At 42.9% G+C, this 22,345-nt stretch overlaps 1 protein-coding gene across 3 annotated transcripts in view; it reads left to right on the top strand.

Annotated features, from left to right (window-relative positions):
• The window catches only part of ARHGEF10 (Rho guanine nucleotide exchange factor 10), a 595,236-nt gene that overhangs the window by 385,844 nt on the left and 187,047 nt on the right, over nucleotides 1–22,345 (top strand). For all 3 annotated transcript variants that reach the window (XM_053710365.1, XM_053710363.1, XM_053710364.1), the window contains one exon: nucleotides 9,967–10,067. In XM_053710365.1, coding sequence (XP_053566340.1) covers nucleotides 9,967–10,067 — 101 coding nt within the window. The remainder of the gene's footprint in view (nucleotides 1–9,966; nucleotides 10,068–22,345) is intronic.

Genomic DNA, 22,345 nt, shown 5'->3' with positions numbered 1-22,345 from the left:
GAGTCTCTGAATTATCAGCCTTACATTGTGATTCTCCTTATTTGATTTTTCATTCGGATAAGGTAGTCCTGCGTACTAAACCTGGGTTCTTACCTAAGGTAGTTACTAACAGGAATATCAATCAAGAGATTGTTGTTCCTTCTTTATGCCCAAATCCTTCTTCAAAGAAGGAACGTCTACTGCACAACCTGGATGTAGTCCGTGCTCTAAAATTTTACTTACAGGCAACTAAGGAATTTCGACAAACGTCTTCTCTGTTTGTCATTTACTCTGGGCAGAGGAGAGGTCAAAAAGCTTCCGCTACCTCTCTTTCTTTTTGGCTTCGTAGCATAATTCGTTTAGCTTATGAGACTGCTGGACAGCAGCCTCCTGAAAGAATTACAGCTCATTCTACTAGAGCTGTGGCTTCCACTTGGGCCTTCAAGAATGAGGCCTCTGTTGAACAGATTTGCAAGGCTGCAACTTGGTCTTCGCTTCATACTTTTTCCAAATTTTACAAATTTGACACTTTTGCTTCTTCGGAGGCTATTTTTGGGAGAAAGGTTCTTCAGGCAGTGGTTCCTTCTGTATAAAGAGCCTGCCTATCCCTCCCGTCATCCGTGTACTTTTGCTTTGGTATTGGTATCCCAGAAGTAATGATGACCCGTGGACTGATCACACCTAACAGAAGAAAACATAATTTATGCTTACCTGATAAATTCCTTTCTTCTGTAGTGTGATCAGTCCACGGCCCGCCCTGTTTTTAAGGCAGGTAAATATTTTTTAATTTATACTCCAGTCACCACTTCACCCTTGGCTTTTCCTTTCTCGTTGGTCCTTGGTCGAATGACTGGGAGTGACGTAGAGGGGAGGAGCTATATGCAGCTCTGCTGGGTGAATCCTCTTGCACTTCCTGTTGGGGAGGAGTAATATCCCAGAAGTAATGATGACCCGTGGACTGATCACACTACAGAAGAAAGGAATTTATCAGGTAAGCATAAATTATGTTTCTCCAACATAGGTGTGTCCGGTCCACGGCGTCATCCTTACTTGTGGGATATTCTCTTCCCCAACAGGAAATGGCAAAGAGCCCAGCAAAGCTGGTCACATGATCCCTCCTAGGCTCCGCCTACCCCAGTCATTCTCTTTGCCGTTGTACAGGCAACATCTCCACGGAGATGGCTTAGAGTTTTTTAGTGTTTAACTGTAGTTTTTATTATTCAATCAAGAGTTTGTTATTTTAAAATAGTGCTGGTATGTACTATTTACTCAGAAACAGAAAAGAGATGAAGATTTCTGTTTGTATGAGGAAAATGATTTTAGCAACCGTTACTAAAATCCATGGCTGTTCCACACAGGACTGTTGAGAGGAATTAACTTCAGTTGGGGGAACAGTGAGCAGTCTCTTGCTGCTTGAGGTATGACACATTCTAACAAGACGATGTAATGCTGGAAGCTGTCATTTTCCCTATGGGATCCGGTAAGCCATGTTTATTAAGATAGTAAATAAGGGCTTCACAAGGGCTTATTAAGACTGTAGACTTTTTCTGGGCTAAATCGATTCATTATTAACACATATTTAGCCTTGAGGAATCATTTAATCTGGGTATTTTGATAAGATTATATCGGCAGGCACTTTTTTAGACACCTTATTCTTTAGGGGCTTCCCAAATCATAGGCAGAGCCTCATTTTCGCGCCGGTGTTGCGCACTTGTTTTTGAGAGGCATGACATGCAGTCGCATGTGTGAGGAGCTCTGATACATAGAAAAGACTTTCTGAAGGCGTCATTTGGTATCGTATTCCCCTTTGGGCTTGGTTGGGTCTCAGCAAAACAGATACCAGGGACTGTAAAGGGGTTAAAGTTAAAAACGGCTCCGGTTCCGTTATTTTAAGGGTTAAAGCTTCCAAATTTGGTGTGCAATACTTTTAAGGCTTTAAGACACTGTGGTGAAATTTTGGTGAATTTTGAACAATTCCTTCATATTTTTTCGCAATTGCAGTAATAAAGTGTGTTCAGTTTAAAATTTAAAGTGACAGTAACGGTTTTATTTTAAAACGTTTTTTGTACTTTGTTATCAAGTTTATGCCTGTTTAACATGTCTGAACTACCAGATAGACTGTGTTCTGAATGTGGGGAAGCCAGAGTTCCTTCTCATTTAAATAAATGTGATTTATGTGACAATGACAATGATGCCCAAGATGATTCCTCAAGTGAGGGGAGTAAGCATGGTACTGCATCATTCCCTCCTTCGTCTACACGAGTCTTGCCCACTCAGGAGGCCCCTAGTACATCTAGCGCGCCAATACTCCTTACTATGCAACAATTAACGGCTGTAATGGATAATTCTGTCAAAAACATTTTAGCCAAAATGCACACTTATCAGCGTAAGCGCGACTGCTCTGTTTTAGATACTGAAGAGCATGACGACGCTGATAATAATGGTTCTGAAGGGCCCCTAAACCAGTCTGATGGGGCCAGGGAGGTTTTGTCTGAGGGAGAAATTACAGATTCAGGGAACATTTCTCAACAAGCTGAACCTGATGTGATTACGTTTAAATTTAAGTTGGAACATCTCCGCGCTCTGCTTAAGGAGGTATTATCCACTCTGGATGATTGTGACAATTTGGTCATCCCAGAGAAGCTATGTAAAATGGACAAGTTCCTAGAGGTCCCGGGGCTCCCAGAAGCTTTTCCTATACCCAAGCGGGTGGCGGACATTGTAAATAAAGAATGGGAAAGGCCCGGTATTCCTTTCGTCCCTCCCCCCATATTTAAAAAATTGTTTCCTATGGTCGACCCCAGAAAGGACTTATGGCAGACAGTCCCCAAGGTCGAGGGAGCGGTTTCCACTTTAAACAAACGCACCACTATACCCATAGAAGATAGTTGTGCTTTCAAAGATCCTATGGATAAAAAATTAGAAGGTTTACTTAAAAAGATGTTTGTTCAGCAGGGTTACCTTCTACAACCAATTTCATGCATTGTCCCTGTCGCTACAGCCGCATGTTTCTGGTTCGATGAGCTGGTGAAGGCGGTCGATAGTGATTCTCCTCCTTATGAGGAGATTATGGACAGAATCAATGCTCTCAAATTGGCTAATTCTTTCACCCTAGATGCCACTTTGCAATTGGCTAGGTTAGCGGCTAAGAATTCTGGGTTTGCTATTGTGGCGCGCAGAGCGCTTTGGTTGAAATCTTGGTCAGCTGATGCGTCTTCCAAGAACAAGCTACTTAACATTCCTTTCAAGGGGAAAACGCTGTTTGGCCCTGACTTGAAAGAGATTATCTCTGATATCACTGGGGGTAAGGGCCATGCCCTTCCTCAGGATCGGCCTTTCAAGGCCAAAAATAAACCTAATTTTCGTCCCTTTCGTAGAAACGGACCAGCCCAAAGTGCTACGTCCTCTAAGCAAGAGGGTAATACTTCTCAAGCCAAGCAAGCTTGGAGACCAATGCAAGGCTGGAACAAGGGAAAGCAGGCCAAGAAACCTGCCACTGCTACCAAGACAGCATGAAAGGTTGGCCCCCGATCCGGGACCGGATCTGGTGGGGGGCAGACTCTCTCTCTTCGCTCAGGCTTGGGCGAGAGATGTTCTGGATCCTTGGACACTAGAAATAGTCTCCCAAGGTTATCTTCTGGAATTCAAGGGGCTTCCCCCAAGGGGGAGGTTCCACAGGTCTCAGTTGTCTTCAGACCACATAAAAAGACAGGCATTCTTACATTGTGTAGAAGACCTGTTAACAATGGGAGTGATTCATCCTGTTCCATTAGGAGAACAAGGGATGGGGTTCTACTCCAATCTGTTCATAGTTCCCAAAAAAGAGGGAACGTTCAGACCAATCTTAGATCTCAAGATCTTAAACAAGTTTCTCAAGGTTCCATCGTTCAAGATGGAAACCATTCGAACAATTCTTCCTTCCATCCAGGAAGGTCAATTCATGACCACGGTGGATTTAAAGGATGCGTATCTACATATTCCTATCCACAAGGAACATCATCGGTTCCTAAGGTTCGCATTCCTGGACAAGCATTACCAGTTCGTGGCGCTTCCTTTCGGATTAGCCACTGCTCCAAGGATTTTCACAAAGGTACTAGGGTCCCTTCTAGCTGTGCTAAGACCAAGGGGCATTGCTGTAGTACCTTACTTGGACGACATTCTGATTCAAGCGTCGTCCCTTCCTCAAGCAAAGGCTCACACGGACATCGTCCTGGCCTTTCTCAGATCTCACGGATGGAAAGTGAACGTGGAAAAGAGTTCTCTATCTCCGTCGACAAGGGTTCCCTTCTTGGGAACAATAATAGACTCCTTAGAAATGAGGATTTTTCTGACAGAGGCCAGAAAAACAAGACTTCTAGACTCTTGTCGGATACTTCATTCCGTTCCTCTTCCTTCCATAGCGCAGTGCATGGAAGTGATAGGTTTGATGGTAGCGGCAATGGACATAGTTCCTTTTGCGCGCATTCATCTAAGACCATTACAACTGTGCATGCTCAGTCAGTGGAATGGGGACTATACAGACTTGTCTCCGAGGATACAAGTAAATCAGAGGACCAGAGACTCACTCCGTTGGTGGCTGTCCCTGGACAACCTGTCACAAGGGATGACCTTCCGCAGACCAGAGTGGGTCATTGTCACGACCGACGCCAGTCTGATGGGCTGGGGCGCGGTCTGGGGATCCCTGAAAGCTCAGGGTCTTTGGTCTCGGGAAGAATCTCTTCTACCGATAAATATTCTGGAACTGAGAGCGATATTCAATGCTCTCAAGGCTTGGCCTCAGCTAGCGAGGGCCAAGTTCATACGGTTTCAATCAGACAACATGACAACTGTTGCGTACATCAACCATCAGGGGGGAACAAGGAGTTCCCTGGCGATGGAAGAAGTGACCAAAATCATTCAATGGGCGGAGTCTCACTCCTGCCACCTGTCTGCAATCCACATCCCAGGAGTGGAAAATTGGGAAGCGGATTTTCTGAGTCGTCAGACATTGCATCCGGGGGAGTGGGAACTCCATCCGGAAATCTTTGTCCAAATCACTCAACTGTGGGGCATTCCAGACATGGATCTGATGGCCTCTCGTCAGAACTTCAAAGTTCCTTGCTACGGGTCCAGATCCAGGGATCCCAAGGCGGCTCTAGTGGATGCACTAGTAGGACCTTCAAACTAGCTTATGTATTCCCGCCGTTTCCTCTCATCCCCAGGCTGGTAGCCAGGATCAATCAGGAGAGGGCGTCGGTGATCTTAATAGCTCCTGCGTGGCCACGCAGGACTTGGTATGCAGATCTGGTGAATATGTCATCGGCTCCACCATGGAAGCTACCTTTGAGACGAGACCTTCTTGTTCAAGGTCCGTTCGAACATCCGAATCTGGTCTCACTCCAGCTGACTGCTTGGAGATTGAACGCTTGATCTTATCGAAGCGAGGGTTCTCAGATTCTGTTATCGATACTCTTGTTCAGGCCAGAAAGCCTGTAACTAGAAAGATTTACCACAAAATTTGGAAAAAATATATCTGTTGGTGTGAATCTAAAGGATTCCCTTGGGACAAGGTTAAGATTCCTAAGATTCTATCCTTCCTTCAAGAAGGATTGGAAAAAGGATTATCTGCAAGTTCCCTGAAGGGACAGATTTCTGCCTTGTCTGTGTTACTTCACAAAAAGCTGGCAGCTGTGCCAGATGTTCAAGCCTTTGTTCAGGCTCTGGTTAGAATCAAGCCTGTTTACAAACCTTTGACTCCTCCTTGGAGTCTCAACTTAGTTCTTTCAGTTCTTCAGGGGGTTCCGTTTGAACCCTTACATTCCGTTGATATTAAGTTATTATCTTGGAAAGTTTTGTTTTTGGTTGCAATTTCTTCTGCTAGAAGAGTTTCAGAATTATCTGCTCTGCAGTGTTCTCCTCCTTATCTGGTGTTCCATGCAGATAAGGTGGTTTTACGTACTAAACCTGGTTTTCTTCCAAAAGTTGTTTCTAACAAAAACATTAACCAGGAGATTATCGTACCTTCTCTGTGCCCGAAACCAGTTTCAAAGAAGGAACGTTTGTTGCACAATTTGGATGTTGTTCGCGCTCTAAAATTTTATTTAGACGCTACAAAGGATTTTAGACAAACATCTTCCTTGTTTGTTGTTTATTCCGGTAAAAGGAGAGGTCAAAAAGCAACTTCTACCTCTCTCTCTTTTTGGATTAAAAGCATCATCAGATTGGCTTACGAGACTGCCGGACGGCAGCCTCCCGAAAGAATCACAGCTCATTCCACTAGGGCTGTGGCTTCCACATGGGCCTTCAAGAACGAGGCTTCTGTTGATCAGATATGTAGGGCAGCGACTTGGTCTTCACTGCACACTTTTACCAAATTTTACAAGTTTGATACTTTTGCTTCTTCTGAGGCTATTTTTGGGAGAAAGGTTTTGCAAGCCGTGGTGCCTTCCATCTAGGTGACCTGATTTGCTCCCTCCCATCATCCGTGTCCTAAAGCTTTGGTATTGGTTCCCACAAGTAAGGATGATGCCGTGGACCGGACACACCTATGTTGGAGAAAACAGAATTTATGTTTACCTGATAAATTACTTTCTCCAACGGTGTGTCCGGTCCACGGCCCGCCCTGGTTTTTTAATCAGGTCTGATAATTTATTTTCTTTAACTACAGTCACCACGGTATCATATGGTTTCTCCTATGCAAATATTCCTCCTTAACTTCGGTCGAATGACTGGGGTAGGCGGAGCCTAGGAGGGATCATGTGACCAGCTTTGCTGGGCTCTTTGCCATTTCCTGTTGGGGAAGAGAATATCCCACAAGTAAGGATGACGCCGTGGACCGGACACACCGTTGGAGAAAGTAATTTATCAGGTAAACATAAATTCTGTTTTTTTCCCTTTCTTGGGGCTGGTTGTCTGGTCATTTGTTTCTGGAAGCTCTGGCATTTTGGCCCTTTTTTCCCCCTACAGGGACTGTGTTGTCTCTTTTTTCCTGTGGTTGCCCCTGTTTAGACGCTTCGGTTTGATCTGTTGCTCGTCAGGAGTTTGGGATGCTCGTTATTTGTAAATTCCTTGAGCTGTAGGGATTTCTGGGAGGCTGATCCCAAGAGGATCTATGGAGACTATTTATCTTCTCAATCTAGATTTCTAGGTTTTGAGCTCTCTTGTAAGTTTTCCTTAGTCTTTAAACTTAGTGGGTGTTGTTCCTCGAGCATTTGGGGGGTTAAGCTCTCTGTCTCTGGGATACTTATGGGAGAGTTCAATGTCCAAGGTCCCTTGGATGTGTCTGTCATTGCATCACCTATGGTGCAAGGACTTCTCTGGATGGTTCCTCAGGGGTTATTAGTTTGAAGCCGGCTCTGGGTTCCAGGTGTCCGGTTTTCTTGACCTGATTCTTGTCTTTGACTGGACATTTTGGGTTTTCTGTGTCAAGATCCCTTAGATTGGATCTGAACGGTCTAGTTTTCCGGTTCCGGAATATCCTCTTGTCCCTTCTGGTGGATTTTTCTCTCTTAACGGAGAATTGGAAATTTCACATGGGCCGGCTGTAGTAGCCGGAGGGTTCCTATTAATCAGTATTGGATTTTTGACATCCGTCTACAGCTTTACGCTCCATGCCTGTGGGCGGGTGGGCGGGTGAGCTGTTATGTTAGCGTTTCCCCTCCCTTTGGGGAGGATTGGTCATACCACAGTATCCACCAGGTGCCCCGGAGGTCCTTTACTTCCTCTGTTTAGTGGGGTCCTCCCTGCCTTGTGTGCAGGATGTCATGTGAAGGGCTGGATTTTCTGGTGTCATGCCATTACTGTAGTTTCAGTATAGGGTCTCCTTTTTGGGAGTGTTCCTTCACTTTGGGAAGGGAGCTATGTCTGGGTTCTGGAACCTGAGCTCGTCCTTAGAGGTCTGAATCCCCTCCTTTTTCCTTCCTGAGAGTCTTAGTGGTTGGGGAACTTTTAATTCCCTTTTCCTTTCGGATATTGCCAGTCGCTTTGGTGCTCGGTCAGTTGCCTCGGAGTGGGGTCAGGGATCTGACTGCTCTGTTGAGCCTTGGCTGCATATCATCAATAGATCTTGTGGGCCATCCTTAGGTGGGAGGTGTCGCTGTGTTTCCTTCCCTCGTCAGGTAGCGTTTCTCTGCTGGGTTTGGGTACTATACTTACTTCCCTGTTTTTCTTGGGAGGGAGTTGCTCTGCACTTCTTCTGAGTTTTTCTCTATGAGGGTTCTGGTGCAGTTTACTAGTTTTTCCGCTTAGACCTCTTTTGCAGAGGGAAGCCTCTGGCTTCATCTGGAGCATAATAAGATATTATGGTGCTGTTGTTTAGCGGCTCCCTGGGGTGTTTTTTATCCCTCGGTCGCTCTTTCCTGAGCATGGGTTTGCACTCTGTGTAAGGGATGGAGTCCACCTTTGTCCCTCTAGGTTTCCAGAGTTGGGGTGTTACATTGGTCCCTTGGACTCCATGCAGATAGGGGTCTGGGAATTTACCTCCCTTCACTCTGCTCGGTCGGTAGGGTTTGTTCTCTATGCAGCTTTGTCCTGTTGCAACCTTGGTTGGCGCTCTTGGAGTTATGCTTGGGGGTCTTTATTGCCCTAGTTTTTTGTCTGGTGATCCTTTCGGTCTCTCTTATCTGAATTCTCTTCTTCTTCCCTTCAGGGAGAATGTGGAGGTCCCCCTTACCTCGGGTCAGGGGTGAGTTTCATTGTGGGCTTGGAACCTGTGGGACTTTGTCTCCTCGGAGGCCTTTGTGCTCGGTTGATTCTAGTGTTTCTGGGCAGTCTCTAGCAAGGGCCTTGCTGATTTTAACTGATGGGCAGTTACTTGGTCCTTTCCATTTTTGTCCCTTCTGTTTCTGGTAAAGCATTATTTTTTTTTGGGTGTTTGGGTGATTTCAGGCTGTGGTGCCCTCAGAATGGGCCGCCTCTTGTACCCGCATGTTTTGCATTCAGTGTCCTCTATAGCTTGGGTATTGTTTTCCCAAAAGTAATGAATACAGCTGGGGACTCTCCCCGTTAAAGAAGAAAAACTTAAATTATGCTTACCTGATAATTTTCTTTTCTTCTTACGGGGATAGTCCACAGCTCCCCACCCGCGTTTTTTTTTCTATGGGGCGGACATAGTTTTCGTTTTTAATTTTCTGGCACCTTTTTCACCCTGATATTTCTCCTACTGTTCCTTGTTCCTTGGCAGAATGACTGGGGGATGAGGGAAGTGGGGGAGGTATTTAAGCCGTTGGCTGGGGTGTCTTTGCCTCCTCCTGGTGGCCAGGTTCTGTATTTCCCAAAAGTAATGAATGCAGCTGTGGACTCTCCCGCCAGAAGAAAGAAAATGATCAGGTAAGCATAATTTATGATATAAATTTGTTCCCCTCCCCTCAAAGGAGCATGGTACTCACAGGTTTTCTATCATGCATATATATGAGGAGCAGTTATTATTTATTTAAATAATTTTGCATGAAAAAAAATAAAAATGAAGTAAAAGCTGTTTCAGTTTAATGTGAAACTAACGAAGTACATGATTGTGTACCACTTCGCCCAGAGACACTACTCTTCACTGGCTGATAGTAATAGCTCAAGAACAAGGGGTCATGATCTCAAGCTGAAGGGTAGTAGGTTCAGGAGTAATTTGAGGAAGCACTTCTTTACAGAAAGGGTTATCGATTAATGGAATAAACTTTCACAAGTGGTAGTAATGACAAACACTGTGTGGGACTTTAAGATGGCCTGGGATAAACATAAGATTATCCTACGAACTACATAAGTTTGTACTTTTAGGAAGTTTCTGCAGACTTGTTTGGCCTATGGTTCTTATCTACCATCAAAATCTATTTTTCTGTTTAACTCACACAGAAAAATGTGTTTTATTCAGCATCTTCTGTTTTTCAAACAAATTAATGCACTAAAATACATTTGAAGCATTCTATTTTACAAGGTACAGTAAGTATTTAATTTTAAATACTCTTGTATTTTAATGATAATTAAAGATGATTAACATTAATTTCTCCAAATGTATTTCAGGTCAGGACGACCCACGTTCTTTACTGCAGTGTTTAATACATTTACTCCTGCTGCAAAACAGTCATGGATCAATAATTTACAGATGGCTAAGCTTTCTCTAGGTAAGGCTTAAGCCACTTTTGTGGGAAAATGTAGATCTGATGTATCTCCGTCTGAATTTCTCTTATATTCACTTCTATTCAAAAACAATTTCAGCATTTGGCTTTTTTTTAAAAACAAAAACATACAACAATAAGCTGTAAATGTAGTTTATCTGTAAACAAATCTGAGGGAAGCACACATCTGCTAATGTAGCCTTAATGGTGCTGTATGAACTGCTAGTGTTTAAATATAGAGTCTCGGTTCACACAGAAGCATGTTTGTCTCTTATATCAGTAGGTAGATAGATAAATATAGATTAGATAAAAACAGAAAGACAGATGACTCGGTAGACAGATGGATAGACAGACAGATGTATAGACAGACAGATATATTTATAGATAAACAGCTAGATAGATAGACAGTAAATAGAAGAATATACTCTGTATAATATAGATTTCTTTTTCAAAGAGTAGTAAGTGCATTTTGTCAATAATGTTGAACAAGAAACATTATTGGACGTTGACTACAAAGTACCACAAGGATAAGCTCTGGAGCTATATTTATAGAAATGAATCAATTAATCCTATAGGGAAGAAATGTCATAGGTAATATCTTTTAGCGGACTGAACATACAGAGCTTTTGATGTTGGTTTCAGGTTGCAACATTAGCCTTTTGAATACTACCTTGCTGAAAATGGTTTAGTTGTTCACCTCAATAGTAATAGTTAGTTAGCTTAAAAATCTATAAAATTAATTAGCACACCCCTGAAATTAATGCACAGAACCACACCCCAAAAAACAGATTTTAAAAGATTCAACCTGGTTATTACCATGGCTTTTTCAAGATAGATGTTTTGAGCTCAATTTATCAATCCATGGCGGACAGGGCAAACATATTTACCCCTGTCTGCCAGAGCTCTCCTCTGGCGGGCAGCAATCTGCTGTCAGCATTTAACATTGTACATGAGCGCTCCTTTGCGCCTGCGTGCAACCCTGCCCGCGCACACACAATCACGCGCGGGCAGGAGCTGTCAATCTCCCCGGTCAGAGGAGACTGGGGAGATTGAAATTCTCCATCTAAGAGGTGGGGAACAGGGTAGGGAAGTAGCGGTCTCATGATCGCTGCTTGATAAATCGTGACTGCAGGTTTGCTTGTGTGAAGATGCAGTCAAAGTAGAGAATGAGAGATGATTGCATTTCAGTTTTGAGGATTTTTTTGGAAATATTTTTTTTTCCCAATGGCATGGAGAGTCCATGATTCATTCATTAATGTTGGGAATGTTGGGCACCCCAGCGAAAGCATTAAGTATCCCCCCTACTTCCCATACTCCCCCAGTCATTCTTTGCCTCTGTGACTTAAAGGGGCGAAAAAAGTGCTCTGAAGAAAATTTGGATAAAGTCCTTTAATGGGTAGTTTCCCTTCAAGATAGGACTGGGGTTAATGCTGTGTCCATGTAAACCTCTTAGTAAGAGTATTGGTAGCTGTTAGCTGCTGGATGTCGCAGGGATTTATGCTAACACCCCCACCTGGCAACCAGTGTTAGTTTACACTGTTTTCCTTTCTTCCTCAGGTCCCTGTCAGGAGTTGGAATAAGACTGTCAGACCTGGCAGTGCTGTGACTGCCCCACAGCAGAGACCCTGAGGTAAGTGTCTCTTCCTTCCCTCTGAACAACAGAAGATAGGATTCAGGAGGGCACTTAAGGGTAGATGCAAGTGCTCATCTCATACCTCTACATAGAGTCTTTGCACATTTTGTTCTATCCTGAGTCTGGATAGTTATATATGAAGTTTAGACTCTTTCATCTTAATGGATCTCTTACTGGGAAAGGTCTTCTGGGCACTTAGTCTTTATTGAGGGCATATTCATTGGCTTTATATCTTATTTTGATAAGAAACTGAAGTGGGATTAAGCCGGATGTACCACAAGGTGTGACGTACCTACCTCACCTGGTCTGAGGATCGAGGTTTCCCTTGGCACAAGGTGAGGGTTCCTCAAGTACTTTTGTTTCTCCAAGAAGGTTTGGAGAAAGTTTTATCTTCTTGTTCTCTCACGGTGCAGATTTCTGCCCTTTCTGTGTTGTTACACAAGAAGTTAGCTAATCTGCCAGACTTTCAGTCATTTGTTCAAGCCTTGTTAAAATCAGGCCTGTATTGAAACCTGTTGCTCCTCCTTGTAGCCTTAATCTGGTTCTTCGTATTCTTCAGCAGGCTCCGTTTGAGCCTATGCATGCAGTTTCTCTTAAAGGCACAGTACCGTTTTTTATATTTGCTTGTTAACTTGATTTAAAGTGTTTTCCAAGCTTGCTAGTCTCATTGCTAGTCTGTACAAACATGTCTGACATAGAGGAAACTCCTTGTTCATTATGTTTAAAAGCCATGGTGGAACCCCCTCTTAGAATGTGTACCAAATGTACTGATTTCACTTTAAGCAATAAAGATCATATTATGTCTTTAAAAAATTTATCACCAGAGGAATCTGACGAGGCGAAAGTTATGCCGACCAACTCTCCCCACGTGTCGGATCCTTTGACTCCCGCTCAAGGGACTCCCGCTCAAATGGCGCCAAGTACATCTAGGGCGCCCATAGCGTTTACTTTACAAGACATGGCGGCAGTCATGGATAATACACTGTCAGCGGTATTAGCCAGACTACCTGAATTTAGAGGAGAGCGAGATAGCTCTGGGGTTAGACGAAATACAGAGCATACTGACGCTTTAAGAACCATGTCTGATACTGCCTCACAATATGCAGAAGCTGAGGAAGGAGAGCTTCAGTCTGTGGGTAATGTTTCTGACTCAGGGAAGATGATGCAACCTGATTCTGATATTTCTACATTTATATTTAAGCTTGAACACCTCCGCATGTTGCTCAGGGAGGTTTTAGTTGCTCTGAATGACTGTGATACAATTGCAGTGCCAGAGAAATTGTGTAGACTGGATAAATACTATGCAGTACCGGTGTGTACTGATGTTTTTCCAATACCTAAAAGGTTTACAGAAATTATTAATAAGGAATGGGATAGACCAGGTGTGCCGTTCTCTCCCCCTCCTATTTTTAGAAAAATGTTTCCAATAGACCCCACCACACGGGACTTATGGCAGATAGTCCCTAAGGTGGAGGGAGCAGTTTCTACTTTAGCAAAGCGTAATACTATCCCTGTCGAGGACAGTTGTGCTTTTTTAGATTCAATGGATAAAAAGTTAGAGGTTTACCTTATGAAAATGTTTATTCAACAAGGTTTTATCCTACAGCCCCTTGCATGCATTGCGCCTGTCACTGCTGCTGCGGCGTTCTGGTTTGAGTCTCTGGAAGAGGCTTTACAGGTAGCGACTCCATTGGATGACATACTTGACAAGCTTAGAGCACGTAAGCTAGCCAATTCTTTTGTTTCTGATGCCATTGTTCATTTGACTAAACTAACGGCTAAGAATTCTGGTTTTGTTATCTAGGCGCGCAGGGCGCTATGGCTTAAATCATGGTCAGCTGACATTACTTCAAAGTCTAAGCTGCTTAACATTCCCTTCAAGGGGCAGACCCTATTCGGGCCTGGTTTGAAGGAGATTATTGCTGATATCACTGGAGGAAAAGGTCATGCCCTTCCTCAGGATAGGCCCAAATCAAGGGCCAAACAGTCTAATTTCTGTGCCTTTCGAAACTTCAAGGCGAATGCGGCATCAACTTCCTCTAATGCAAAACAAGAGGGAACTTTTGCTCAGTCCAAGACGGTCTGGAGACCTAACCAGACCTGGAACAAATGTAAGCAGGCCAAAAAGCCTGCTGCTTCCTCTAAGACAGCATGAAGGAACGGCCCCCTATCCGATAACGGATCTAGTAGGGGGCAGACTTTCACTCTTCGCCCAGGCGTGGGCAAGAGATGTCCAGGATCCCTGGGCGTTGGAAATTATATCCCAGGGATATCTTCTGGACTTCAAAGCTTCTCCTCCAAAAGGGAGATTTCACCTTTCACAATTATCTGCAAACCAGATAAAGAGAGAGGCATTCTTACACTGTGTACAAGACCTCCTAGTAATGGGAGTGATCCATCCAGTTCCAAGGGAGGAACAGGGACAAGGATTTTACTCAAATCTGTTTGTGGTTCCCAAAAAAGAGGGAACCTTCAGACCAATTTTGGATCTAAAGATCTTAAACAAATTCCTCAGAGTTCCATCATTCAAGATGGAAACTATTTGTACCATCCTACCTATGATCCAGGAGGGTCAATATATGACTACAGTAGATTTAAAGGATGCTTATCTTCACATTCCGATACACAAAGATCATCATCGGTTTCTCAGGTTTGCCTTTCTAGACAGGCATTACCAGTTTGTAGCTCTTCCCTTTGGATTAGCTACAGCCCCAAGAAATTTTACGAAGGTTCTGGGGTCGCTTCTGGCGGTCCTAAGGCCGCGAGGCATAGCAGTGGCCCCTTATTTAGACGACATCCTGATAAAGGCGTCAAACTTCCAAATTGCCAAGTTTCATACGGACATAGTATTGGCATTTCTGAGGTCGCATGGGTGGAAAGTGAACGAAGAAAAGAGTTCTCTATCCCCACTCACAAGAGTTTCCTTCCTAGGGACTCTGATAGATTCTGTGGAAATGAAAATTTACCTGACGAAGTCCAGGTTATCAAAGCTTCTAAATGCCTGCCGTGTTCTTCATTCCATTCCGCACCCTTCGGTGGCTCAGTGCATGGAAGTAATCGGCTTAATGGTAGCGGCAATGGACATAGTGCCGTTTGCACGCCTACATCTCAGACCGCTGCACCTATGCATGCTCAGTCAGTGGAATGGGGATTACACAGATTTGTCCCCTCTACTAAATCTGGATCAAGAGACCAGGGATTCTCTTCTCTGGTGGCAATCTCGGGTCCATCTGTCGAAAGGTATGACCTTTCGCAGGCCAGATTGGACAATTGTAACGACAGATGCCAGCCTTCTAGGTTGGGGTGCAGTCTGGAACTCCCTGAAGGCTCAGGGATCGTGGACTCAGGAGGAGACACTCCTTCCAATAAATATTCTGGAACTGAGAGCGATATTCAATGCTCTTCAGGCTTGGCCTCAGTTAGCAACTCTGAGGTTCATCAGATTTCAGTCGGACAACATCACGACTGTGGCTTACATCAACCATCAAGGGGGAACAAGGAGTTCCCTAGCGATGTTAGAAGTCTCAAAGATAATTTGCTGGGCAGAGATTCACTCTTGCCACCTATCAGCTATCCATATCCCAGGTGTAGAGAACTGGGAGGCGGATTTTCTAAGTCGTCAGACTTTTCATCCAGGGGAGTGGGAACTCCATCCGGAGGTGTTTGCTCAATTGATTCATCGTTGGGGCAAACCAGAACTGGATCTCATGGCGTCTCGCCAGAACGCCAAGCTTCCTTGTTACGGATCCAGGTCCAGGGATCCTGAGGCGACACTGATAGATGCTCTTGCAGCGCCTTGGTCTTTCAACCTGGCCTATGTGTTTCCACCGTTTCCTCTGCTCCCTCGACTGATTGCCAAGATCAAGCAGGAGAGAGCATCAGTGATTTTGATAGCGCCTGCGTGGCCACGCAGGACCTGGTATGCAGATCTAGTGGAGATGTCATCCTTTCCACCTTGGACTCTGCCGTTAAGACAAGACCTTCTACTACAAGGTCCTTTCAATCATCCAAATCTAATTTCTCTGAGACTGACTGCCTGGAGATTGAACGCTTGATTTTATCAAAGCGTGGCTTCTCCGAGTCAGTCATTGATACCTTAATACAGGCACGAAAGCCTGTCACCAGGAAAATTTACCATAAGATATGGGGTAAATATCTTTATTGGTGTGAATCCAAGGGTTACTCATGGAGTAAGGTCAGGATTCCCAGGATATTATCCTTTCTCCAAGAAGGTTTGGAAAAAGGATTGTCAGCTAGTTCCTTAAAGGGACAGATTTCTGCATTGTCTATTCTTTTGCACAAGCGTCTGGCAGATGTTCCAGACGTTCAGGCATTTTGTCAGGCTTTAGTTAGAATCAAGCCTGTGTTTAAACCTATTGCTCCGCCATGGAGCTTAAATCTGGTTCTTAAGGTTCTTCAAGGAGTTCCGTTTGAACCTCTTCATTCCATAGATATCAAACTTTTATCTTGGAAAGTTCTTTTTTTGGTAGCTATTTCTTCGGCTCGTAGAGTCTCCGAGTTATCTGCTTTACAATGTGATTCTCCTTATCTGATCTTCCATTCGGATAAGGTAGTCCTGCATACCAAACCTGGGTTTTTACCTAAGGTGATATCTAACAAGAATATCAATCAAGAGATTGTTGTTCCATCCTTGTGTCCTAATCCTTCTTCAAAGAAGGAACGTCTATTACCCAATTTGGACATGGTTCGTGCTTTAAAGTTTTACTTACAAGCCACTAAAGATTTTCATCAAACATCTGCTTTGTTTGTTGTCTACTCTGGACAGAGGAGAGGTCAAAAGGCTTCGGCAACCTCTCTTTCTTTTTGGCTAAGAAGCATAATCCGCTTAGCCTATGACACTGCTGGCCAGCAGCCTCCTGAAAGGATTACAGCTCATTCTACTAGAGCAGTGGCTTCCACTTGGGCCTTTAAAAATTAGGCTTCTGTTGAACAGATTTGCAAGGTGACGACTTGGTCTTAGCTTCATACTTTTTCAAAATTTTACAAATTTGATACTTTTGCTTCTTCGGAGGCTATTTTTGGGAGAAAGGTTTCACAGGCAGTGGTACCTTCCGTTTAAGTACCTGCCTTGTCCCTCCCTTCATCCGTGTACTTTAGCTTTGGTATTGGTATCCCACAAGTAATGGATGATCCGTGGACTGGATACACCTTATAAGAGTAAACATAATTTATGCTTACCTGATAAATTTATTTCTCTTGTGGTGTATCCAGTCCACGGCCCGCCCTGTCATTTTAAGGCAGGTAATTTTTAAATTTAAACTACAGTCACCACTGCACCCTATGGTTTCTCCTTTCTCGGCTTGTTTTCGGTTGAATGACTGGATATGGCAGTTAGGGGAGGAGCTATATAACAGCTCTGCTGTGGGTGTCCTCTTGCAATTTCCTGTTGGGAATGAGAATATCCCACAAGTAATGGATGATCCGTGGACTGGATACACCACAAGAGAAATAAATTTATCAGGTAAGCATAAATTATGTTTTTGTCCTTATCCTTTGTCTCTAACGTTTGTTGCACAATTTTTATGTGGTGTGTGCCTTGAAATTCTTTCTTCACATTATCAAGAATTTTAGACCATCGTCTTCCTTGTTCATAATGTATGCAGGTAAGTGCAAGGGTCAGAAGGCCAGCCACCCTTTCTTTTTGGCTATGAAGTGTCATTTGCTTGGCTTATGATGAAGCTGGTCAACAGCCTCCTGAGTTGATTATGGCTTACTCTACTCGAGTTGTATCTTCTTCTTGGGCTTTTAAGAATGAAGCCTCTATAGAACAAATCTGTAAGGCGGCTACTTGGTCCTCTTTGCATACCTTTTCAAAATTTTACAAGTTTGATGTTTTTGCCTCAGCTGAGGCTTCCTTTTTGTAGAAAGTTCTTCAAGTAGTGGTTCCTTCAGATTAGGGTCACCTGCCTTACTTTTCCCTCCCGATTCATTTGCACCGAGATTACGAGTTTTGCGGTAACAGATGTGCATTGCTAACAAGCATTTTGTTTCACAGCTCACTTAAGACAACGCTGGTATTACAGGTTTTTACAAACCCAGCGTTAGACGCAAAAAGGTAACACCCTAACATGAACCCCGAGTCTAAACACCCCTAATCTTACACTTATTAACCCCTAATATGCCACCCCCGACATCATCGCCACCTGCATAATATTATTAACCCCTAATCTGCCGCTCCGGACACCGCCGCCACCTACATTATACTTAAGAACCCCTAATCTGATGCCCCCAACATCGCTGACACCTACTTTTTAATTATTAACCCCTATTCTGCCGCCCCCAATGTCACTGCCACCTAACTACACTTATTAACCCCTAATCTGCCGCCGCCACTATAATAAAGTTATTAACGCCTAAGTCTAACCCTCAATCCTATTGGCTGATCCAATCAGCCAATAGGATTGAAGTTCAATCCTATTGGCTGATCCAATCAGCCAATAGGATTGAGCTTGCATTCTATTGGCTGTTCCAATCAGCTAATAGAATGCAAGCTCAATCCTATTGGCTGATTGGATCAGCCAATAGGATTTTTCCTACCTTAATTCCGATTGGCTGATAGAATCCTATCAGCCAATCAGAATTCAAGGGACACCATCTTGGATGACGTCATTTAAAGGAACCGTCATTCGTCGTGTAGTCTTCGGTCTGGATGGATGCTCCGCATCGGCTGGCTTGAAGATGGACCTGCTCCGCTCCGATGAAGATAGAAGATGCCGACTGGATGAAGACTTCTGCCCGTCTGGTGGTCCTCTTCTGCCCGGCTGGGTAAAGACGTCTCACGGTAGGGTGATCTTCAAGGGGTTAGTGTTAGGTTTTATTAAGGGGGGATTGGGTGGGTTTTAGAGTAGGGTTGGGTGTGTGGGTGGTGGGTTTTAATGTTGGAGGGGTATTGTATTTTTTTTTAACATGTAAAAGAGCTGATTACTTTATGGCAATGCCCCGCAAAAAGCCCTTTTAAGGGCTATTTGTAATTTAGTATAGGGTAGGGATTTTTATTATTTTGGGGGGCTTTTTTATTTTATTAGGGGGATTAGGTGTAATTAGTTTAAAATTCTTGTAATTATTTTTTTTTTTGTAATTTAGTGAGATCTTTTTTTCGTACTTTATTTTATTTAATTGTAGTTAATTGTAGGTAATTTAGTAAATTAATTTAATGATTGTGTAGTGTTAGGTGTAATTGTAATTTAGGTTAGGATTTATTTTACAGGTACTTTTGTATTTATTTTAGCTAGGTAGTTATTAAATAGTTAATAACTATTTAATAACTATTGTACCTAGTAAAAATAAATACAAAGTTGCCTGTAAATTAAAAATAAACCCTAAGCTAGCTACAATGTAACTATTAGTTATATTGTAGCTAGCTTATGGTTTATTTTATAGGTAAGTATTTAGTTTTAAATAGGAATAATTTAGTTAATGATAGTAATTTTATTTCGTTTTATTTAAATTATATTTAAGTTAGGGGGGTGTTAGGGTTAGACTTAGGTTTAGGGGTTAATAAATTTAATATAGTTGCGGCGACGTTGGGGTCGGCAGATTAGGGGTTAATAAAATTTAACTAGTGTTTGCGAGGTGGGAGTGCGGCGGTTTAGGGGTTAATATATTTATTAAAGTGGCGGCGATGTCTGGTCGGCAGATTAGGGGTTAAAAACTTTATTTAAGTGTTTGCAATGTGGGGGGGGGGGGCTCGGTTTAGGGTTTAATATGTAGTTTATGGGTGTTAGTGTACTTTTTAGCACTTTAGTTAAGAGTTTTATGCTACGGCGTTAGCCCATAAAACTCTTAACTACTGACTTTTAAATGCAGGTAGGAGTCTTGTCTTGACAAGAGAGAGGGTCTACCGCTCACTTCTTCCAAGACTTGTAATACCGGCGTTGGGCAAATCCCATTCAAAAGATAGGATATGCAATTGAAGTGAGGGGATTTGCGGTTAGCTCGAGTCGCGGAAAAAAAGTGAGCGGTACACCTGTACCTGCCAGACTCGTAATACCAGCGGGCGTTAAAAAGCAGCGTTGGGACCTCTCAACGCTGCTTTTTAAGGCTAACGCAAGACTCGTAATCTAGCTGTTGGTGTCCTCTCTAGCTTGGGTATTGGATTCCTAACAGTAATTAATGAATCGTGGACTCTCCATGCAATTTGAAAGAAAACAAAATTCCTTATAAATTATTTTCTTTCCTGGCATGGAGAGTCCACGAAACGCCCTGTTCTTTTAAGGCGGAATTTTTCTCTAATCTTCAAATGGAGCCTACTGAAGAACCTCTATATCCCTTGTGTTTCTCCTATTTCTCTTGTAAGATGTATCGAGTCCACGGATTCATCCTTTACTTGTGGGATATTCTCCTTCCCAACAGGAAGTGGCAAAGAGAGCACACAGCAGAGCTGTCCATATAGCTCCCCCTCTAGCTCCACCCCCCAGTCATTCTCTTTGCCGGCTCTAAGCAATCGGAAGGGTAAAGTGAATGTGGTAGAAAAATTGTAGATTTTATTTTCAACAAGTAAGATTAGGATTCCCAGAATTTTGTTCTTTCTCCAAGAAGGATTGGAGAATGGATTATCAGCTAGTTATTATTATTATTATTATTCTTTATTTATAAAGCGCCAACACATTCCGCAGCGCTGTTCATAGGTAACAAAGATAAAAGGACAGTACAATATGAGACACCAGACAAAATTTAACAAACAAATACAGGAGGAATTGGGAGCCCTGTTCCCGTGGGAACTTACAAGCTAGTTCCTTAAAAGGACAGATATCTGCTTTGTCTATTCTTTTACACAAACGTCTGGCAGAGGTACCAGACATTCAAGCGTTTAGTCAGGCTTTAGCCAGAATTAAGCCTGTTTATAGACCTGTGGCTCCGCCATGGAGTCTGAATTTAGTTCTTTCAGTTCTGCAAGGGGTTCCGTTTGAACCTTTACATTCCATAGATATTAAGCTTTTATCTTGGAAAGTTTTGTTTTTGGTAGCTATCTCTTCTGCTCGAAGAGTTTCAGAGTTATCTGCTTTACAATGTGACTCACCTTACCTGATTTTCCATGCAGATAAGGTAGTTTTGCATACCAAACCCGGTTTTCTTCCCAAGGTTGTGTCTAATATGAATATTAACCAGGAAATTGTTGTTCCTTCTCTGTGTCCTAATCCTCCTTCGAAGAAGGAACGTCTGTTACACAATCTTGATGTGGTTCGTGCTTTAAAGTTCTATTTACAAGCAACTAAGGATTTCAGACAAACACCTTCATTGTTTGTTATCTATTCTGGTAAGAGGAGAGGTCAGAAGGCGACTGCTACCTCTCTTTCCTTTTGGCTGAAAAGCATCATCCGTTTGGCCTATGAGACTGCTGGCCAGCAGCCTCCCAAAACAATTACTGCTCATTCTACCAGAGCAGTGGCTTCCACATGGGCTTTTAAAAATGAGGCTTCTGTTGAACAGATTTGTAAGGCAGTGACTTGGTCTTCGCTGCATACTTTTTCTAAATTTTACAAATTCGATACTTTTGCTTCTTTGGAGGCTATTTTTGGGAGAAAGGTTTTACAAGCAGTGGTGCCTTCCGTTTAGGTTACCTGACTTGTTCCCTCCCTTCATCCATGTCCTAAAGCTTTGGTATTGGTATCCCACAAGTAAAGGATGAATCTGTGGACTCGATACATCTTACAAGAGAAAACAGAATTTATGCTTACCTGATAAATTACTTTCTCTTGTGATGTATCGAGTCCACGGCCCGCCCTGGCTATTAAGTCAGGTAGCTTTTTTGTTTAAACTACAGTCACCACTGCACCCTATGGTTTCTCCTTTTTCTTCCTAACCTTCGGTCGAATGACTGGGGGGTGGAGCTAGAGGGGGAGCTATATGGACAGCTCTGCTGTGTGCTCTCTTTGCTACTTCCTGTTGGGAAGGAGAATATGCCACAAGTAAAGGATGAATCCGTGGACTCGATACATCACAAGAGAAAGTAATTTATCAGGTAAGCATAAATTCTGTTTTTTCCGTCTCCTCGTCTGAATGACTGGGGGAGTAGGGAAAGTAAGAGGGATAATTAATGCTTTGGCTGGGGTGTCTTTGCCTCGTCCTGGTGACCTGGAAGTGAATTCCCAACAGTAATGAATGAATTGTGGACTCTCGATGCCAGAAAAGAAAATAATTTATCAGGTAAGCATAAATGTTGTTTGTTTATTTATAAAAAAGATCAAAAACAAAATAACATTTAAAACTGATGGAGATGCAGCTCCCAAATCAACAAAACAATTAATTAAGGTAATTTTCAAGTAAAATTGTTTGTACAGTTTAATTTATTACGGTTTCAGGTGTGTATGTCTAATACAGAGAATCGGTAGTGGTGTGTGTTGTGTAAGCCATGACCAAATTTGCTTCATACAAAAAACAGCCGGCATTTTGAACAGGTGCAGCATTTAAATGTGGGTGCACTGGGCATGTGCAGCATATTTACATATGCCCCTGAAACAGCAATACATTTTTACTACACCGATTTTTGCTAATTACATATATTTTTTTGTGAAAATGCTTCTATTAAAGTCTAAAATTCATGCATGTACATTTCAGTTTTGACTTTTATTTTGAGATACCGCACTAACAATTATAAAGCAGCTAAAGGTGACTTTTATGATATCGAAGG

Source organism: Bombina bombina, chromosome 4 (assembly GCF_027579735.1).
Source record: "Bombina bombina isolate aBomBom1 chromosome 4, aBomBom1.pri, whole genome shotgun sequence".
Classification (NCBI taxonomy): domain Eukaryota; kingdom Metazoa; phylum Chordata; class Amphibia; order Anura; family Bombinatoridae; genus Bombina; species Bombina bombina.
The sequence above is the reverse complement of the archived record's forward strand: the minus strand, read 5'-3'. Positions and strand labels throughout refer to the sequence as shown.